Genomic DNA, 17,347 nt, shown 5'->3' with positions numbered 1-17,347 from the left:
CCTGCCCCTAGGCTGTCACCAACACAGTCACGGCGTTTACTGATGATGCAGCCAGGCAAAACTTAGTGAGGAGGCACAAAAAGTGGAAGAAGTTAGCTCAGGACAGGGGAGAGGTCATCAGCTGTGTTGTAGAATTGGTCTAGAACAGCGACTCTCAACCAGATGTGGGTGAGGAAGTACAGTGGGGTAATTTTGTCTCCCCTGGGAACATTTGGCAATGTCTAAAGACATTTTTGGGTGCAGCAACTGGGGAGGTGCTATGGGGTAGAGGCCAGGGATACTGGTAATACATTCACAGTGGACAGAATAACTCCCTCCCCACTACAAAACAAAGAACCATCTGGTCCAAAATATCATTAGTGTTAAGGCTGAAAAAGCCTAGTGTGGAATGAGAGGACTTACATGCCGTGTCCACACTGTGTTGTCATGGGTTAGAGGGCTCTTCCTGGCATTTCTGTCATCTCAGCTAAGACTCTAAGCTTGGGGTATTGACATAGACTAGGAGAAAGGGGCCTGTTTGGGGCAAGAAAAGCTTTAGGAGGGAAAGAGGAGATGGTCTATTGCCTGGACTTATAATTTTGTGCCTTGATCAGCCCCAATTACATTTTCCCTGGCTTTCCTCGGGACGTACTAAAAGCAGAAATTTTTTATAAGGAGGCATAAAGGACTCCTAGCTGTTAAGGTGACCCCGTGGCAAGTGATTGAATGCTTTGTGTCTGTACTTTGCACACCTCACAGGGATATTGTGAGGGTGACTTGGGCTAAGGACTGTGAAGTGGCCTCCCAGGCCTGAAAACATGGGCCCTCTTCATAGATGCTTGTTCTGATTATATTACTATTTGACGCCTCCCAGGAGCTTCACCCCCAGGCTAACCACCTCCGCTGCCTGCTTACAGGGCCAACACTCAACCTCAAGTGGGCCACTGCCACAGTTCACGGGGTGCTGGCCAGAAAAGATGCTTACAGGCCCAGATGCTTAGGAAATCATTTCAACATTAAGGGAAAACATCTGGGTTTCATGAAAGTGCCCATGTGTACATCCCAACTCCCCCAGGAGCCTGGCTGACTACTTACCTCTTAGTTCTCCTTTGTCTAACTCTAATTATCCAGTGCTCCTGCTCCTTCCTGCTCCTAACACCCCAGCACCCCATCTTCTCTCCCCCAAATTCTCCCTTCACCAGGCAGCCAAGAGGCCTGCCTACTCCCCTGAGCGCTTGACAGCCTTCCCTTCTGTCTTCAGGTTGTGTGCTTCCCTGAAGGGCCTGGTCCAGATGGAGGTTGCTGCTCATTTCCTCCTCAAAGGGGATGGGTCAAGCCAGGGACCTGCCCATGTAGCTAGGGCAGGGACAATAAGACCTGAGTCTCCGCTTCACGACAGACTCTGGGGAGTTGTGTTACCAGGCAGTGTTACCACCTTTCCCACGGGGAAAGCCCAAAGGCCCCTGGGAAACCAGAATATAGGAGGGATCCCAGGAGCAGAAGGGGGTCTGAAAGGGGCTGCTCTATTTTATTCTTGCTTTCCCCTTTTTCTGATAACATAAGTCTTGTCATCTTCCAAACCCAGCTTCCTTTCTTCCTTCCGCTGGACCCCAGCTCGGTCATTCTTCTTTCTCACAATCACTTCTTCATAGTCAGCATTATGTCCTACACTGGCCTCAGGGGCTCCCTGGACACACACACACACACACACACACACACACACACACACACACACACACGAGTCTCTGGAGAGGAGGGGGCTAAGGACCCTGCCTTCATTTTATCCCTCATCATGCTAGCAATGCTTGGCGCACAGAGGTAAGCCCTTGAGGACACCTCTCTCTGACACGAAGCATGAGAGCCTGACGTGGAATCAGGGCCTTGACGAACACCTGTGGAATGACAGGAGGCACCCAATAAATACTTGTGGTTGTGACCTGAGAGTCGGCAACCCATTTGACTGTTTGTCAATTCGTTATTCTTTAACTCACTCTCCCGACCTTGCCTAAGAATATCTTGCTGGGGAGGGAACCATTCCCTCCGCCTCACCCAGGTGACTGGGCTGCTGTGGCTCTATGGGGGAAGGGGCAGGAGCATGGTGGTTCCGCAGAGAGGGGTGGGGGTCGCCCTGTAGTGAGAGTGTGGGGCCCAAGATGTAAGAGGTGGCTGATACCAGACAGAAGCTCCACTAGACTCCCGAGGGAGAAATGTGAACTGGGGGCCTGAGGAAACAAAAATAAATTTTGTTTAAAATGTGGTTCTTCTTGTTCGCTTCCCTGGGAAGAGGTTGGGGGAGGGGGCTGCTGAGGCCCGCGGAGCCAAGGGGACCTGAGGGTTGGGGTGGGAGAGAAGCCAGGAGAACGTGTGGGGCTCGTGGGAAGAAGGTGTCTGAAGATGATTGAGAGACCACAGTGCTTGCTTGGGGCTGAGAGGGGAGGGGGCTTCACGTCTGGTGTTTTACCATTAATCCTCTCCTGGGGAGAATGCTGTACAACAGGTTTGCTAGGAAAAGAAAAGGCCACCTGGGTCAGCCATCTGCATACTTTCCCAGGTGACTGGAAACTGACAGGCAAAAGCACATACCAATGACAGCCGCCCACCTCGTTCCCCAAGGCTTTACCCTCCACAGGGGCTTTGGGCCGAGGATTCAGTGTTGACAGTGAGCAAGTCCCCAAGTGACCCTGGGATGGACCCTGAAATAGTCCGCCATCCTGATGGTGGATACTTGGGAAATCTTAGATGCCTGGCCTAGAATTCCTTCAGAGACTTTGGGGATGGCCCCCTGTCCCCTCTTATGGCCACCAAGGTCAAGGGTGCTGTGGAATCTTTGTTCCCAGCCCCCAGATTCCTTTGGGGAGCCTTGGCTGACCTTTTCCCACCGTGTCTCTCCAGACCTCTGAAGCTGCTCTCCTTTAGAGAACTTCCCTCCACAGACTGAGGGCCAGCAGAAGGAACCACCTGTATGCCAATTCAAAACTAGGCCTGTGTTGAGGTTGGGAAGCTGTGACTTTGGTTCTCATATACACACTATAAAGACCGCAGAGAAATTGTGGTTTGAAATGATTTCCTTTACATGTCCTCCCAGCTGGACTCCATCTGACAATGAGACAACAAAACGAAATGTCTGCCTCCTTCCAGATCCCACAGGATGAATGAGGTAGGCAATCACTCCAGGGGTTAGACAGCCCATGGTCTCATCTGCTTCTTGAATCCTGGAAAACAGTGCTTTCCGGTTGCTGCCTCTCCCCTGTTTCTCTTCCTACGAAAATTCTGCTTGTGCTCACACCTTAGAAGGTCCTCCAGCTCGAGCGGAGTAAACTCTTCTATCCAGGGCAGCACAGAAGGTCATGTTTATAATCTGGTTTGTAGAATATTACTACCTACAGTCCATGTGTTACTATTTTGGAGAGGATTAAAATGTAATGAAGTCAACTCAACATGCTCTCTGAACATACTCCTGTCCTTCATTGCTCTCATAGGGAGAGAAGGGAAAAGGGGGCCAGGTGGGAAGAGGATAATACTTTCCTAAGGGTAATTGCCCCTCTGGAGTTCTGTTCTCTTGAAGCCCCCCCGCCCCCCCACACACATCCCTCCACCACCCTCCCCAAGGTGTGGTCACTGTTCTTTCTGTCTTTCCACCTCTGCTTTGGGAGCCCTCAGCGTGGGTACCCGCTCTGATCCGTCTCTCCAGCTGCATGGGTGAGGACCCCCTGGAAGGCTGATTCCTACCATTCTCCCACTTCTCTTGTTCAGAACCCTGAACAGGAACCGTTGTATCCAGCCTCTCCGTCCCCTTGGTAGACCCCTTGCTCATCCCCGTCATCCTCGGAGGCCATCCCGAGAGTCCCCCCTGCCCCCCTGTCCTAGCAACATAGGATGCATGCAGGACCTCTTCACTGCTTCTAAGCCGCCAGCCTTCACAGTCTTCCCCCATTGGTGGTCACGTTTCCCCTGCAGGACTGCAGAGAGCCCTAGATTTCTGGCGGGGCTTTCTCCCTCCCAGCTGCTCATCTGCCCTCCTGGGGATGGTGGAGGGTTAGTGGGGGGAGGCTTCCAGCTCGTGCCCAAGCCTCTGCCACGTCCGGCCCTCACTGCTCCTGAGCCCAAGTGACTGTCCTACCCTGGTAACCATCTCCCCTACCTGCCCACACAAACAGTTTCCCAACAGCCTGGCTTCTTGGTCCCTTGGTATCCTCATCAGCTCAACCTTCACTTCTGCCCTGCTTCAGCCACCCCGGCCATACCCAGGGGCTTCTTCTCCCTGCTCCTTCCTACCTTTGAAATCCTGGATCTGCAGAGCTCACTCTTTGACCACCGTCATCAAGCCCTCTATCCCGCTCAGCACACCCGTCCTTAAACAGGGGCTGAGAGGGGACTGTCCACAGGACTGTGGAACTCCCAGGGGCCTCTGTTCCCTTGTCCCCTGATCTTCCCCAGGCCATTTCAGTACTTCTGGTTTCCCCATCCATCCTTCTGCAGCCTGGACCCGATGCCTGTTTTCCAGTCACCACCCTTGCCTCCTGGACCTTCTGCAGTACCTCCTTAAAACCCCCAGCCCCGTATCATCTCCCTCTACATCTGCTGTGCCTCAGGGCCCGGGAGGCTGAATATCCCTGGAAGAAATGGAATGATCGTGCATATTTACACCATGATAAACATACACATTCTGACCTCTCTGGCCCCTTACTTGGCATTGCTTCCACGCAGTTCTGGTTAGCTCACTCTCTAGTGCTCCATGAAAATACTCCCACACCTTTCCCTTTACCCTTTTCCTCCTGCTTCCAGAATTAACCTAGCCTCATCCTTCCCAGAGCGCAACCACTCCTTTCTGAGTCTAGACTTGCCGGGAATGAGAACTTTCCTGCCCTCCTCAACTTCCTAACTCTTAAACTGATAGAAAGAGGAGTCCTCACCAAGGTGAGCTTCATGCCACCTCTAGAGCCCGTCCTTCCTGCCACCTCTAGTATCTTTCCGCACTAAATCTCCTTCTCTTTCCTGTGCCTTTGGTCTCTCTGACAGGTAAGGCAAGGGAGAGGCAAGTGATGGATGAGAAGGAGCAAGCCCAGCATACCCGCTACTCTCTCGGGGTGAGTCCGGAGGGTGTCCATGAGTTGAGACAAGGTTTGAAGTTCCTTCCAAACATGGCCAAGGTTCTGCCTCTCTGGTGCCTTCATGACGAGTTCTTGAAAATCTCTAAACACCCTCGCCAAGCTGTAAGAAAGACAAAGCTTCGTTAGCAAAGATATTGTCATTTTCATAATAGTAATAATACTGCTTGCTAGTTTTGGAGACCCCATATGCTTGCCCTAGCTATGACATTACGTATCATTTTAATACCACCAAGGCCAAAGGAGAAAAGGCTATTTCAACTTCATTGTACAAACAGACTCATAGGGCGGGTGAGCATTTTGTTCAGTTTTCCAGCTTCAGCAGGGCCGACTTACCTCTTAACCCCATGCTCTATGTCTTTCCCACCCAGAGAAGCCTTCAGCAGGATGACATTCAAAGGAGGTTCTTCCCAGAGTTTGCCACTTCTCGGAGACCTCACCTGGCCAGCCATTCATAGGCATGGACAGCCATGCTTAATCCACAAGTTCCTCCCTGTAAGTGGGCACCACACACCCATATACACTCACATCTGGCTGACCAGATGAGGAAAATGAAGTTGAACCAATCATCTCTGTTCCCAGGAATTTGAATGGTATTGAAAGATGTCCTTCCAGTTGCCCAAGGCAAGGTGCTCTGAACTGGGCAACCATAGCCAGCACGGGCATTGAGAAGCAGGGACATTGGTCGGTGGAGAGAGGTAAATATAGCTGTTGCACAGACAAAGGGACAGAGGCTGAACTCTGCAGGCCCAGAGAGGAGAGAGCAGGTCTGTGGCCATCCAGCTCCTGTCCCACCCCTCCTGAGGCCTGCCTGACTTCCCCTGGCTTTGCAAGAAGGTCTAGTGTCCATATCATCTATCTCCCTCTAGGGCTACAGCTTGTTGGAATGGGCTTCTGTGGCTTGCAGGCAAAAGAGCCTTGAATAAGCCAGTATTTCACCTATAATGAGGGTGCGAAATGTGAAACCTGGATTTCCTGGTTCTAATGCTGAGTACAGCTGGAGTCAGAAGCCGTCCTTCCCCAACTCCCTCAGGTTCTAGACACCACCAGTGCCAGTCCGTCCAAAGCCCCAGCTAGCCCCCACTGAGCTGTCTTCCAGGATCCCTGATCCCTCTGGGCGACCCCACGCCATCTCTATGGATGGGGAAGTCTTCCTTCTCAAACCCCTCTAGGGGACTCAAGCTGAAGTTAGAGATTGCAAGTTAGAGCCTCCAGGAAGTGTTTGTAGCCCTGCACTCCCAGCTAAAATGTCACCTTCCAGACAGTCTCAGGAAGACAGATGCTCCCTCTTCCATCTTTTTATATTCCAAAGATTGGCAAACAGATACGTATCACAGGCTTACAGGGCACAAGTCTCTATCAGGACTACCCTACTCTGCCAGGATAGGGTAAAAGCAATCATAGTTTGCTCCCAGTGGGGAAGGCTACCTCTGAGCATGGGGCTGACTTGTCAAGTATCCCTTTTCTTGAGTCAAATGCAGGTTTGTCCCAGAGGAATTATACGCAGAGCTACTTTAAGGAAAAACAAAAAACAAAAAAACAAAAAAACTGGAGTAACCCAGTATCTTGTTTCCATCTGACCTGGTGTTTATATAAGCACAGTGAAGCCCACTCCCAAATGAGCCTTGTTGATGTCCCTCAGGTAAACTCAAGATCAGCCCAGGGGGTGAAGGATGACCCTTGAGCCTCACATCCTTGAGCCTCTATCTCTAGGACATGCTCATATCGTGTTCTCCCACCTCCTGCTCTGAAAGGGAATTTCTAAGATAGACTCTCTTCTTACGGGATTTGACTTAAAAATAGACCCCAGAGGAGAGGTCATTAACCTGGAGTCCTCAAGTAACCAGAAATCTTATGCACAATGTAATGCTTTGTGTGTGTGTGTGTGTGTGTGTATGTGTGTGTGTGTCCATTTTGGGGGGAAGAGGGGCCATTGGTTTTTATCAGCTTCTAGGGATGGTCTTTAACCGCCCCCAGGTTTAGAACCAATGCCCTCAAGCCCTATCCTGAGATTTGGGGCATCTCAATACTTACATGGAGTTGTTATAGTTTGACACAGTTCCAGGAGATTCTCCCGGGGTGGGACTTTGAAAACAAGGATTATTCACATTGCAGAATATCCCCTGGAGCCACGGCAACATTCCTGCTGAGGGCATCGCCTTGTTGGGAAAATGGCCTTGAAGACAGGAAATGAAGACAAGGAGTTACTTATGGAAACCATGTGGGATGCCACTTCTAGTTGCTGGGCCTCTGCAGGAAGGAGCCCAGCCCTCAGGTGTTTTCTTTCATTCATCAACATTTAAGAAGCAGGAGCATCTAATATATGCCAGGCCATGTGCCCAGTGCCAGAGACAGGGTCTCTCCTCTCAAGCTCCCCATGCAGTACGGTGATAGACAATTGATGGAGGCATGAAGGGCAGCGCGGAGGGGGAATAGAGTGGGGTATGGTGGAGGGATGTTAGCCCAAGATGGCTCCACAACATTGCTCAGATGATTTAGGAAGTGAGGCTCACCTGCTCTTTCCACAACTATTTTTATGAGCACATACCCCAAGCACACAAGAAGGTTGGAAGTTATGGGCTCCTTTAGCAGTGGTGGTGGTGGGATGATGGGTTGGGGAGAAGAGGGGGCAGGAGGAACAAGGTAAATAAGCAAGAGTTTGATAGACAAGAGACTGATCCAGAACTTGGGGCTTAAAACTCATGAACAAGAAGGAGAAGAGTAAAAATAAGGCACTGAGAATGTTCATATTGTTCCTGAGGTCTGCACATGAGCTACCTAGAGGGAGAAGATGTCATCCTCGCTGGAAACCAGGAGCAGAGAATAAAAGGGGCATTCACAGGCTCATCCCAGGTCCCAGGATACCTCTGAGATCCAAGAAATAATATATTACTACACATGGCTGTGTACTACCCCTTCTCATTTTTGTCCAGCACTATATATATCAACTCCCTAAACTGGTCTCCAGAATATTTTAGGGAGCCCATTTATAATATGCTCCCTTTAAAACTAGTAAGAGTTTAGGTATAGAGAAAAAAAAATCAACAAAAACAAAAACTAATTTCACAATTCTTCAGTAACCACATACAAGTATTTGCAAAGATGTAGGATTAAAAAGTTCATTTGTATCATGCCAATGAATCTGTTTTCTGCACCGGAGGCATGAAATGATGATAAGTAGATCCAATCCTGGCACCCCAAACCCTTAAGACCTTTCTATTTATTTTTTATTTTTTTTAAGATTTTATTTATTTATCAGAGAGGGGGGAGAGAGCAAGCACAGGCAGACAGAATGGCAGGCAGAGGCAGAGGGAGAAGCAGGCTCCCTGCCGAGCAAGGAGCCCGATGTGGGACTCGATCCCAGGACGCTGGGATAATACCTGAGCCGAAGGCAGCTGCTTAACCAACTGAGCCACCCAGGCGTCCCCGCTTAAGACCTTTCTAAATGAAACGTTTGCCAGGGTTCCCCCCTTCTGCCCTCTTCATGCTTACATTCATGTTGGCTGTAGAGTGGGTTGATGTTCCTTAACCAGATCAAGATCAGAAATAAAGACAAAGGCCATGCAAGTTCCACCACAAAGCGGATCTGGAAAAACAAGACAAAAAGAGAGAAAGACCAGTGATGGCAAGAAATTACAGAAGACACACCCAGAGTGGACACACAGCTCAGCACGTGTCTGTGCCATAGATCTTGGTTGTGGTATATTTCCTAAAGGACTTCCTTTTCTCCCCTTCCTTCCTTCCTCCCATCCATTCTTCCTTCCCTCTTTCTTTCTTTCTTTCTTTCGAGGGAGAGAGTGCTGGGGGTGGCAGGGGGAGGGGGGGAGAGGACAGACGGGGAGAGAGAGAGAGAGAAAAAAAATCTAAGAGAATCTTAAGCGGGCTCCATACCCTGACACAGGGCTTGATCTCATGACCCTGAGATCATGACTTGAACCAAAATCAAGTCAGATACTTAACTGACTGAGCCACCCAAGCGCCCCAGACTTCCTTCTCTTGTCCCATTTCCTTTACTACCCCTACCCTGATATATTAGGCTCACAAGACTTTGTGTCCATCTGGATTCTACTCTATTTCAGGAAACTGCCTTGACATGAGACTTTCATCAAGGATGGAGATGTGTGCTTCAGAACTCCTCAGATGTTGCTGTGCACCTGAAACCAGGTTCTGCTCTGTAGGTCACCAGCTCTCACATGTCTCATGTGCATTTTCTGCCCTTCCCTACTGCCCTGGCTTCTTCTAGTTCCCACTAGACCTTGCATACATGGCCACTGAATGAATGAGCCAAGGACTCTGAACACTGTGATCCATAGCAAAGTCAATAAGGGTTTACCAACATCTTTCCTTGCACAGTTTCTTATTGCTTAAAGGAAGAAAGCAGGGCATACTGCGGTCAGTTTTTACAGTACTGACAGAAGCTGCTGATAACGACCTATGGTTGAAAGCCAGTACTTAAATTAGGTTCGACTCAAGAGTTTTAAGGACCCTTGATTCCAAAGGAAGAAACACTTGGTTGTTGGAGCCACACTCCATGGTGTTGCTCCTAAGGGGTAGGTTGCAGGTGTGGGAGGGTTGTGTGGGAGGGCTGGGAGGAGGGAATGTAATTCGGGGAATGAAATAGTTTTTCTACCCAACCCCCACTCCAGAAACCCTAGGAAGGAAACTCCTGAGATCCGAAGGAGAACTTGTTCCGCTGGCTAAGAGAGAGACTTAAATATATCTAGACCAGCTAGGGGCCATTTGCACAGTCTTTAACCCTTTGTCATTCCTTTCAAAGAAATGTACATAAATGCTCAGCAAAGTGGTAGACTCCATAGCAGGGACTCAGTAAATGCCTATTCTTTTCCTTCTAGTAGAGTCTGCTGGCTACAGAATTATTGCAAATTGTAACATAAAGTAGTGGCAGGGGGGTGGAGGGAAGATAGGGCCTTGAAGAAAAAACAAAAAAATGTTTAGGGCAGTTGGTGATTAAGCAGTTGTAACGTTTTACTCAATGTTTTCTTCAAAATACGTCTAGGGAAGATATGTTAGAGAAACACACCAAAATGTTATTATATATTATTCATAAGGTAGATTTTCCTTAAGGCACTCACTTTTCAGGGCTCTCCCTACACATGCTCCTACAAGATGGCGAAACATCAGTATGGGACAATCTCATCCAGTGTTACAGGGACTGACCCCAAGCGCCCTGGTTAGCCACTGGAATGCTGGCTGTTCCACCCCCCCCCACTCCCACCGCCCCCCTCACTCCCACCCCCCCACTCCCGGCCGGGGGGCGGGGGGGCGGCGCAGCAAATCAGAGGAGGAGGAGGGGCTGAGCCTCTCCCCCAGGCACCCTATCTCACTATTAACACTCTCTCACCCTTACCAGACCAGCACAGCTGTTCCCACAGCACCCTGCACTTCCCTTGTCTTATCACTCATTGTAAATCAGGGTCATCACTCCATGAAAATGGAACCCTCACTGATGGTGAGCTGCCTTAGGGCAGCAACCATGTCTCTCCCTGTCACTACTGTGATTCTAGCACCCTTGACTGACACAGGGCCAGCTTCACAGCAGGTGCCCCATAAATAAGGAATGAGTGAGCCTTTGTGAGGGACTGGTCTAGGAGGCTCCTTGGAAAGCTGAAGGTGACGCTCAGGTCACCAACTGATTTAACAAACCGCACCCCTGGAGGCATGTTCTGTACACTGGCTTCATGCCTTCCATCCCAGGTCCTTCTGTCCACAAGTAAGATCAGGGAACAAGCCTGGCAAGATCACAGGGAGAGGGATAGGAGCAAGCACTGAAACCGGAAGTCGTTTGTGCTGTCTTCACCGAGGAAGTGAGGCAACCAGTCCAGATTCCACACATCTGATTCTTCCCCTTAAGACAATTGTGTGCAACCTTGGCTTTCTCCCAAGTCGGTCTGCTTCCTTCCATGTAGCAATGTCTGTCTGGGAGTAGTCTGGTATGTCAGACGTTTGGGAATAGGAAAATCTGGGCTAAGAATCACTTTAGGGCTTGTTTGATCACCCAGGCTCAGTTTTCCTATCTGTGAAATGAGACTATTTTGTCCTTCAGTATCCCCTAAGAGTTGACTGCGTCAGTCTTGTGGGTTTTATCTTGCTCTGCTCCCTATTAACTGTATGACCTTGGGTAGCCCTGTCTAGTCACTCCATGCCTCAGGACCTCGTCTGTAAAATGGGGCTGGTACCAGAACCACCTCCCAAAGCAGAATCTGGCACAAGGTAACGTTCAGTTAAACACAAGCCCTTTATTCCTGACCCACACTTCCCACAAAGACCGCGAGGACGCTATAGGTCACGACAGGCTGTACAGGCTGAGGAAGAAGGGGGTATCATTAAAATGACCAGTAAGATCTTAGGCTGGCCCCCCACTTGCATTCAGTTTTCTTGCCCTTCTCCCTTTCTGGATTCAAGACTGCTCATTTGCCAGTTTGGAAACGCAGGGCTTCCTGAGACACTCACCACCCACTGTCCCCTGCTCTACCTGTTTGCGGGCTTGGACCGGGGGAGGAGTCCACGGATAAAACACCCAAACTGGTGCAAGCTGGTGCACCCCCACCCTCTTCGGCGTGTTCGTCACATGCACTCTCCTCTATTCACTCGTTCATTCTTTTTTTTTTTTTTTTTTTTTTTTATTTGATAGAGATCACAAGAAGGCAGAGAGACAGGCAGAGAGAGAGAGAGAGGAGGAAGCAGGCTCCCTGCTGAGCAGAGAACCCGATGCGGGACTCGATCCCAGAACCCTGAGATCATGACCTGAGCCAAAGGCAGCGGCTTAACCCACTGAGCCACCCAGGCGCCCCTCACTCGTTCATTCTTGTATTTTTGAAGCATCTGGTGTTTACAAGGCATTGTGATTGGAAGCCCCCCTCAGTGGCAGACCAGATCAGAATTCTCATTCCCGGGCCCGGGACGAGTGGGACCTTGCAGGTGTTTGCCTTCCCCGAATCTCTGAGTTATGGCTACTGTTTTCTGCCCCGAGTGCCTGCTCCTCACTTGACCACCTTCTCTGAAGGCAGCTCCCAGGCGGCTGCCAGCTGGAATTAGGTTGGGGGAGCTCAGGCCATGCCCCACATCAGTTTCCCGGGTTTCTCTGGGCGTGGGACAACAGGTTGCTTCCTGTTTGTTTCTAACACTTTCCAGGTAATGCCAACGTGCAGCCGGCTGAGACCCCCTGGGGTAGGTCATCTCGGTAATCTTGGACAAATGTTTGTTGAGAGGTCACTGTTATTGTTCTGACTCTGCAAGGGTTTGTTTTGGAGGGGCTGCATTGCACACTCCCTCCTGCACAAAGACCACGGGCCAGGCCGTTCCTCTCCGGCCTGGCAGGTCCTCACAGCAACCTCTCGCTGTGGCCCCCGCCCCAGTCGTGCTCCGCAGCCCCACCCCAAAGCGGCATCCTTGTCCTTGATGCGCAACTGTGCGCAGGCATACCCCAGGGAGAAATTCCACAGCGTAATTAAAAACATGTTTTCAGGGTGGCTCTGACTCCCCCCCACCCTTTCCCTTTAAACATGTCTGTAACTTTAATTAAACCCAGCCAAGGCTCAGAAGGGGCCGATGGAAATTTTTCCCCCCCAAACTGGTATTTCCTTGTTCTCTCTCTTTTTTTTTTTTTTTTTTCTTCCCCTCCCCCTCTTTACTACTCCATCTACACGGGGGAGGAGGGGTTGCTGGGAAGGGCAGCGTTGTGCTTGTTGTTTCAAATCTCAGCCAGCTAGATTTCCTTCCCTCCTCATCTGTTTCCAATTTAAAGGTGGGTAACTGAGGCTTGAAGCGAGCTGTTTAATTCTCCCTTCCGAGCCCACAACCCACCGAGGATTCTTGGCTGGATCAATGCAGACCTAGGACCTGGGCACGCTTGCAGCAGGCTGCCCAGCCTCCCTATACCCTCGCCTAATGCTGGGCCCCGGCTCAGAGCCTGCAGCCGCACCAGCTCTCCAGCACATAATACGCCCCTACTCTCATGAGTCCTCAGGCCTCCCCAAACGTCCTGCACTAACATGGAAGCTGGGACAAGGGGATGACACCCGGGAGCCCCGACACGGGGAGCTTTCAGGGAAAGGAGGCACACCCAATGAGCTTTGCCCAACGATGCCACCCAATGGCATCAAATGAATGTCAGCCCAGACCAGGTCTAGTTCTGGGAGCTTCCCTCAGCCGGGGTTCTCAGCCTGAGCAGTCCTGTCTCACCATAGAGAAGCTGGCAACGTGTTCCCCCTCAGAGCACACTCTGGGAAAGGCGGAATCCCTGAACAGGGGACACTGGCCAACACCAGGGAAAGGGAGAAGGGGCGGTGAGGGCCTCTGAGTTAAACACGGTCTTTGAAAATAGGGTCATTCTCTGTAATAGCAACATGCTTGCCACAGAAATGGAATCATGTCATCAGGTAAAGTCCCCAAGGATATTGTTTGAGGGCTGCAAAGAGCACATTGAGAGTAGAACTAAGTGAGAATCTTAATTTCTTATGGGAAAGAAACAAAGAAATAGTTGCAGATTGGATTTTCCTTGGCATTTCACAGACTCTAAACATTATGTGGACAAGGACTAAGCTTGTCTTGTTTGCCCTTTGGGTACCTAGGACCTGGCACAGTGCCTAGTGATTATTAAGTGTTTGTTGATTGAAGGGACACATTAATAAATACATGAACTTAATAGTGAATCTTGTTTAACTTTTATCTATTTTCATTCAGGAAGGGAAGCTCTTGGAAGCAAGGGACGGAGCCTCGGATGACTGTTAGCACTTGGCTCCTGAAGGAGACAAAAGACTTCAACACTAATTTGAAAATCAGAGTAACTTTGACAAGGAAAGCAGCCTGAGGACAGCGGTGTCTCCCATGTCCGAGGGGGTCCTAACTTGGCTTCCCTCTGTAGCCTCCGTAAGTCCTGTCCCACTGACACACAGTAGAAAGGTCTGACCGTCTGTGCACAGGGTTTGTTTATGTCCTTTGCTATTTGCTCTTTTCTGGGCTAATTATTAAGCTATTGTCCCTTCACTCCAAACGTAGCCAGGGTCCCTCTTCATGGGTCTAGGTGGGAGACCCAAACAGCAGCCTGACTGTGCCCCTCCCCCACAGGTCTGAGTTATGTTTCCACCAACATCTCCTCTGTGTTTCCAAGTGCTAGGAGTTCCATATTCTTCCCTTGGTTCCCTCAACTCTGGGGATGGAAGCCACATCCTACAATGGCTGCCTCCATGATCCTTGTCCTCTTTCACAGTGACTAGCCTTGTACTTAGCTAACACCTTTTTATACTCCCGATTCTCTCTGACTGAACCCTGACCGAGACACCCCATCACAGGCCATCAGACGTTCCACTCCTTGGCTCCCTTCTTCCCTAACCTTTTTTCCCACACCCAGGAAAACCCTTTCCTGCCTGCATAAACCCATCTCAAATCGAGGCTTTGAACAAATCGATTCTCCTCCTCCTCACAGCCAATCTTCCTCCGTGTTCTCCTTCCAAAAATCTCCCGGCCTTGCCTACATCCTGTCTGCCTAATCTCAGCTCTACTCACCCCTCATTCCTTCTCTCCCCCGCTTTCTTCTTTTGGCATCTTTAGTCATTAGGTGTCATTTAGTGTTTGCAAGACTGCAAGGCTGCAGCAAAGTGTATGTTTCCATATAGTCACATATTCACTCTTCACCCCTTTCCAGAAAAAATTAGAAGCCCATTGGCGTTTGTATGTACACTCTTGGGGTCCTGTGCTCACCTGTGCCTCTTGCCGGAACTTCTTGGAGGGTATTTGGTACATTTATTACTCTTGTCTCAAAACCCTTCAGGTTTCCCCAGCCAGACTAGAAATGAGTCCAGGGTTGAATCTGTGTCCTTTTGCTTTTACATCCCTGGTCCAGCCCAGCCATTATCTCTGCTCCCTGAAAGGGCTCAGGTAAACGTCTTGCTGGTTGATAAGTTATTGTAGCTCACTGAATCTAAGACACCATCAATTGTAAATTTTTTTGCACACTAAGAAAGAAACAGACGTGTCTAGTTAAACTGTCACCTGAATACGAGCTGCAGACCTATGTCAGAAATGTGAAAATGTGGGAAAGCCAGTGTACCTCACAGAATCAATGAAACATAGCGTCATTGGTCTAGGAGGCTCTTTGAGAGTTCTGTTTTCCTTTGAGCCCGTTCTTCGGGGCTTAGGATCTTCCCACAGCACTGTTAGGATGCTCAAGAGTTTGTGGGCTGGACTGGCAGGTTTCAAAACCAGGCGGTGGGGGGAAGGGAGGGCCAGGCAACAGGTTCACGTGCAGGAAGGGGGAAAGAAGAGTATATACTGTGGCCGTGCTGGGCTGCAAGTGGAAAGTGTCCATCTCTGGACAGAGAAACAGGTCTTCCTGCGAAGGACACTTGTCGGAGCGGTTCACGGAGCAGCCACCTAAAGCCTTTGCTTTAGAGCTAAATAGCAAGGAGCCCCGTGAGAGAGCTTGCCTTCCCCACCCCCACCCCGCTGATTTGCTCCACACCTCACTTTGAGACCGCAGACTGCACTTGTTACCTTTTGCCTTTTCCTCAGGGTCCAGTTCTTCCAGAGCAAGAGCTGGATCTGTCTCACAAAGCCCATGCTTGGGGGCCGCACGAGTAGGAGATAGATCCCTCGGAGCCCTCGGTCTGTGGAGGGACAGCGACCGACATAAATGGCGCCCAGGGCACCTCTGGCTTGGGCTGCTGTGTCCTTCTCGGGGTGATTAAAGGCTCGTTTCCCCCTTCAGAGCATAATCCCTTTTAATTCACGTAAGCCCTTTGTTGAGGAAAGCAGGCTGCCACTCTGTTGGCTCCTTCTTAGGAAGAGAAAGTCAAGACCCGAGTTGCTGGGCTCTTGGTAAATGGAGTTGGGGGCATGATGGGGAACCGAGGAAGCATGAGCCCCCTTACAAAGGGACAGAAGCTATGAGAAATTCCAGCCGTGTGGGGACCCTAGCTTCGGTGGGTCCTCAGGCAAAGGCCCCCAGGCGAGGAGCAGAGATCAGGTTGAAATCTCACTTGCTTCTGCCACTGAAACGTGGGCCTTGCTAGAGGACTGCATCTTTCTTTTCACAAAGGGGCCTTCTGCTCACCAAAGGATGTGATGCGAATGTGAGGTGGCCTCCACCCAGAGCAGCGCCATAGGGGCGGGCAGAGCCCCGAGGCTGTGGACCCCATCACTGGAGAAATCTGATCTGCAGGAAAAGGGAATGAAGGGAATGCACAGAGAGGCAGAGGCAGAGTCCCAGCTGCGGCCTTGTCCCCGTTTCCAGCTGTCCTTGGGACACAGCTGCTCCCCTGCTCTTCTTTCAGGCAATTTGGATGTAAGTTACCCCCAATCCTTCCAGTAAAATCCCCCTTTGCCTAAATTAGCTCATGCAACTCCTATCAATGGCAACCAAAAGATTTCTGCCTGTTGCGAGTTATCTTAATCAAGGAGAGGATCCGATCTGGTCCAACTGACATTGAGCCCAAAATACTATTTGCAGCCTATTGGAATGTATCTGAATATAATTCCTCGGTAGGGACATGACTGCAATATTAACACAAGTAGAAAACTCAAAAGAGTTGCAGCAAAGTTGAAAAGAGATGAACTATACTGTCACAAGCATCTTTTAAGGAAGCAGAAGAACTCCAACATATTCAATATTGTCAGTCCCTGTGTCTATTAGGAAAGGGTTGACAATGTTTTAAAACATGTGAAGCCATGTGAAGGCAGAACAAGGGCGAAGACGTGTGGCTGGTTTAAAACACATCATTCGTTAGGCATTACTAGCTGGGACTAAACCACTTTCCAATTGATCCAAACATTGAGAATTATACCGACTGATTTTCCAAACACTTTGGTGGCCAGTGAGTCAAGAGGGATATGGATATTTGTTCCCAGTTTTGAACCACTTTTTGTCTAAAATTTATTTACCACTCATTGTTATAAGAATTCTCTCTAAAGAGCCTTAAAGTGAAACTGTAAACACATTTACCCCTTTGTTTCTAAAAGTGGAAGTAATACCACAGTTTATCATCAGAGAGAAATGATGACTATTTCAAAACCAGTTGGCACTGAGTAAAGGAAATTCTCCAGAAAAATAATGTCTAAAAGTCCCATATTTAAAAATATCTCTGGAGGAGAAAAAATTAGAAATCATGAGAACTGAGGTAGTGCACATTTCCCTACCTCCACAGGATATTATAAAATTAATGTCTATTACTATGAAGCACTAATTGCTAGGTTTAAATTTATATTTTTACTGAGAATGATTATACCAAAATAAAAATAGTTTC

General features: G+C 49.5%; 1 protein-coding gene across 1 annotated transcript in view; it reads right to left on the bottom strand.

The window, feature by feature from the left end:
• ABCA4 (ATP binding cassette subfamily A member 4) overlaps positions 1–15,680 on the bottom strand; it is a 124,396-nt gene extending 108,716 nt beyond the window's left edge. Inside the window, exons 1-4 of the mRNA XM_032302587.1 lie at positions 15,600–15,680; positions 8,580–8,673; positions 7,122–7,263; positions 5,051–5,190 (exon numbers count right to left, since the gene is read on the bottom strand). Of these exons, the coding sequence (XP_032158478.1) occupies positions 5,051–5,190; positions 7,122–7,263; positions 8,580–8,673; positions 15,600–15,665 (442 nt within the window). The 5' untranslated portion in view covers positions 15,666–15,680. The remainder of the gene's footprint in view (positions 1–5,050; positions 5,191–7,121; positions 7,264–8,579; positions 8,674–15,599) is intronic.
• Positions 15,681–17,347: the final 1,667 nt, after the last annotated feature.

Source organism: Mustela erminea, chromosome 10, assembly GCF_009829155.1.
Source record: "Mustela erminea isolate mMusErm1 chromosome 10, mMusErm1.Pri, whole genome shotgun sequence".
In the NCBI taxonomy this organism is placed as follows: domain Eukaryota; kingdom Metazoa; phylum Chordata; class Mammalia; order Carnivora; family Mustelidae; genus Mustela; species Mustela erminea.
The sequence above is the reverse complement of the archived record's forward strand: the minus strand, read 5'-3'. Positions and strand labels throughout refer to the sequence as shown.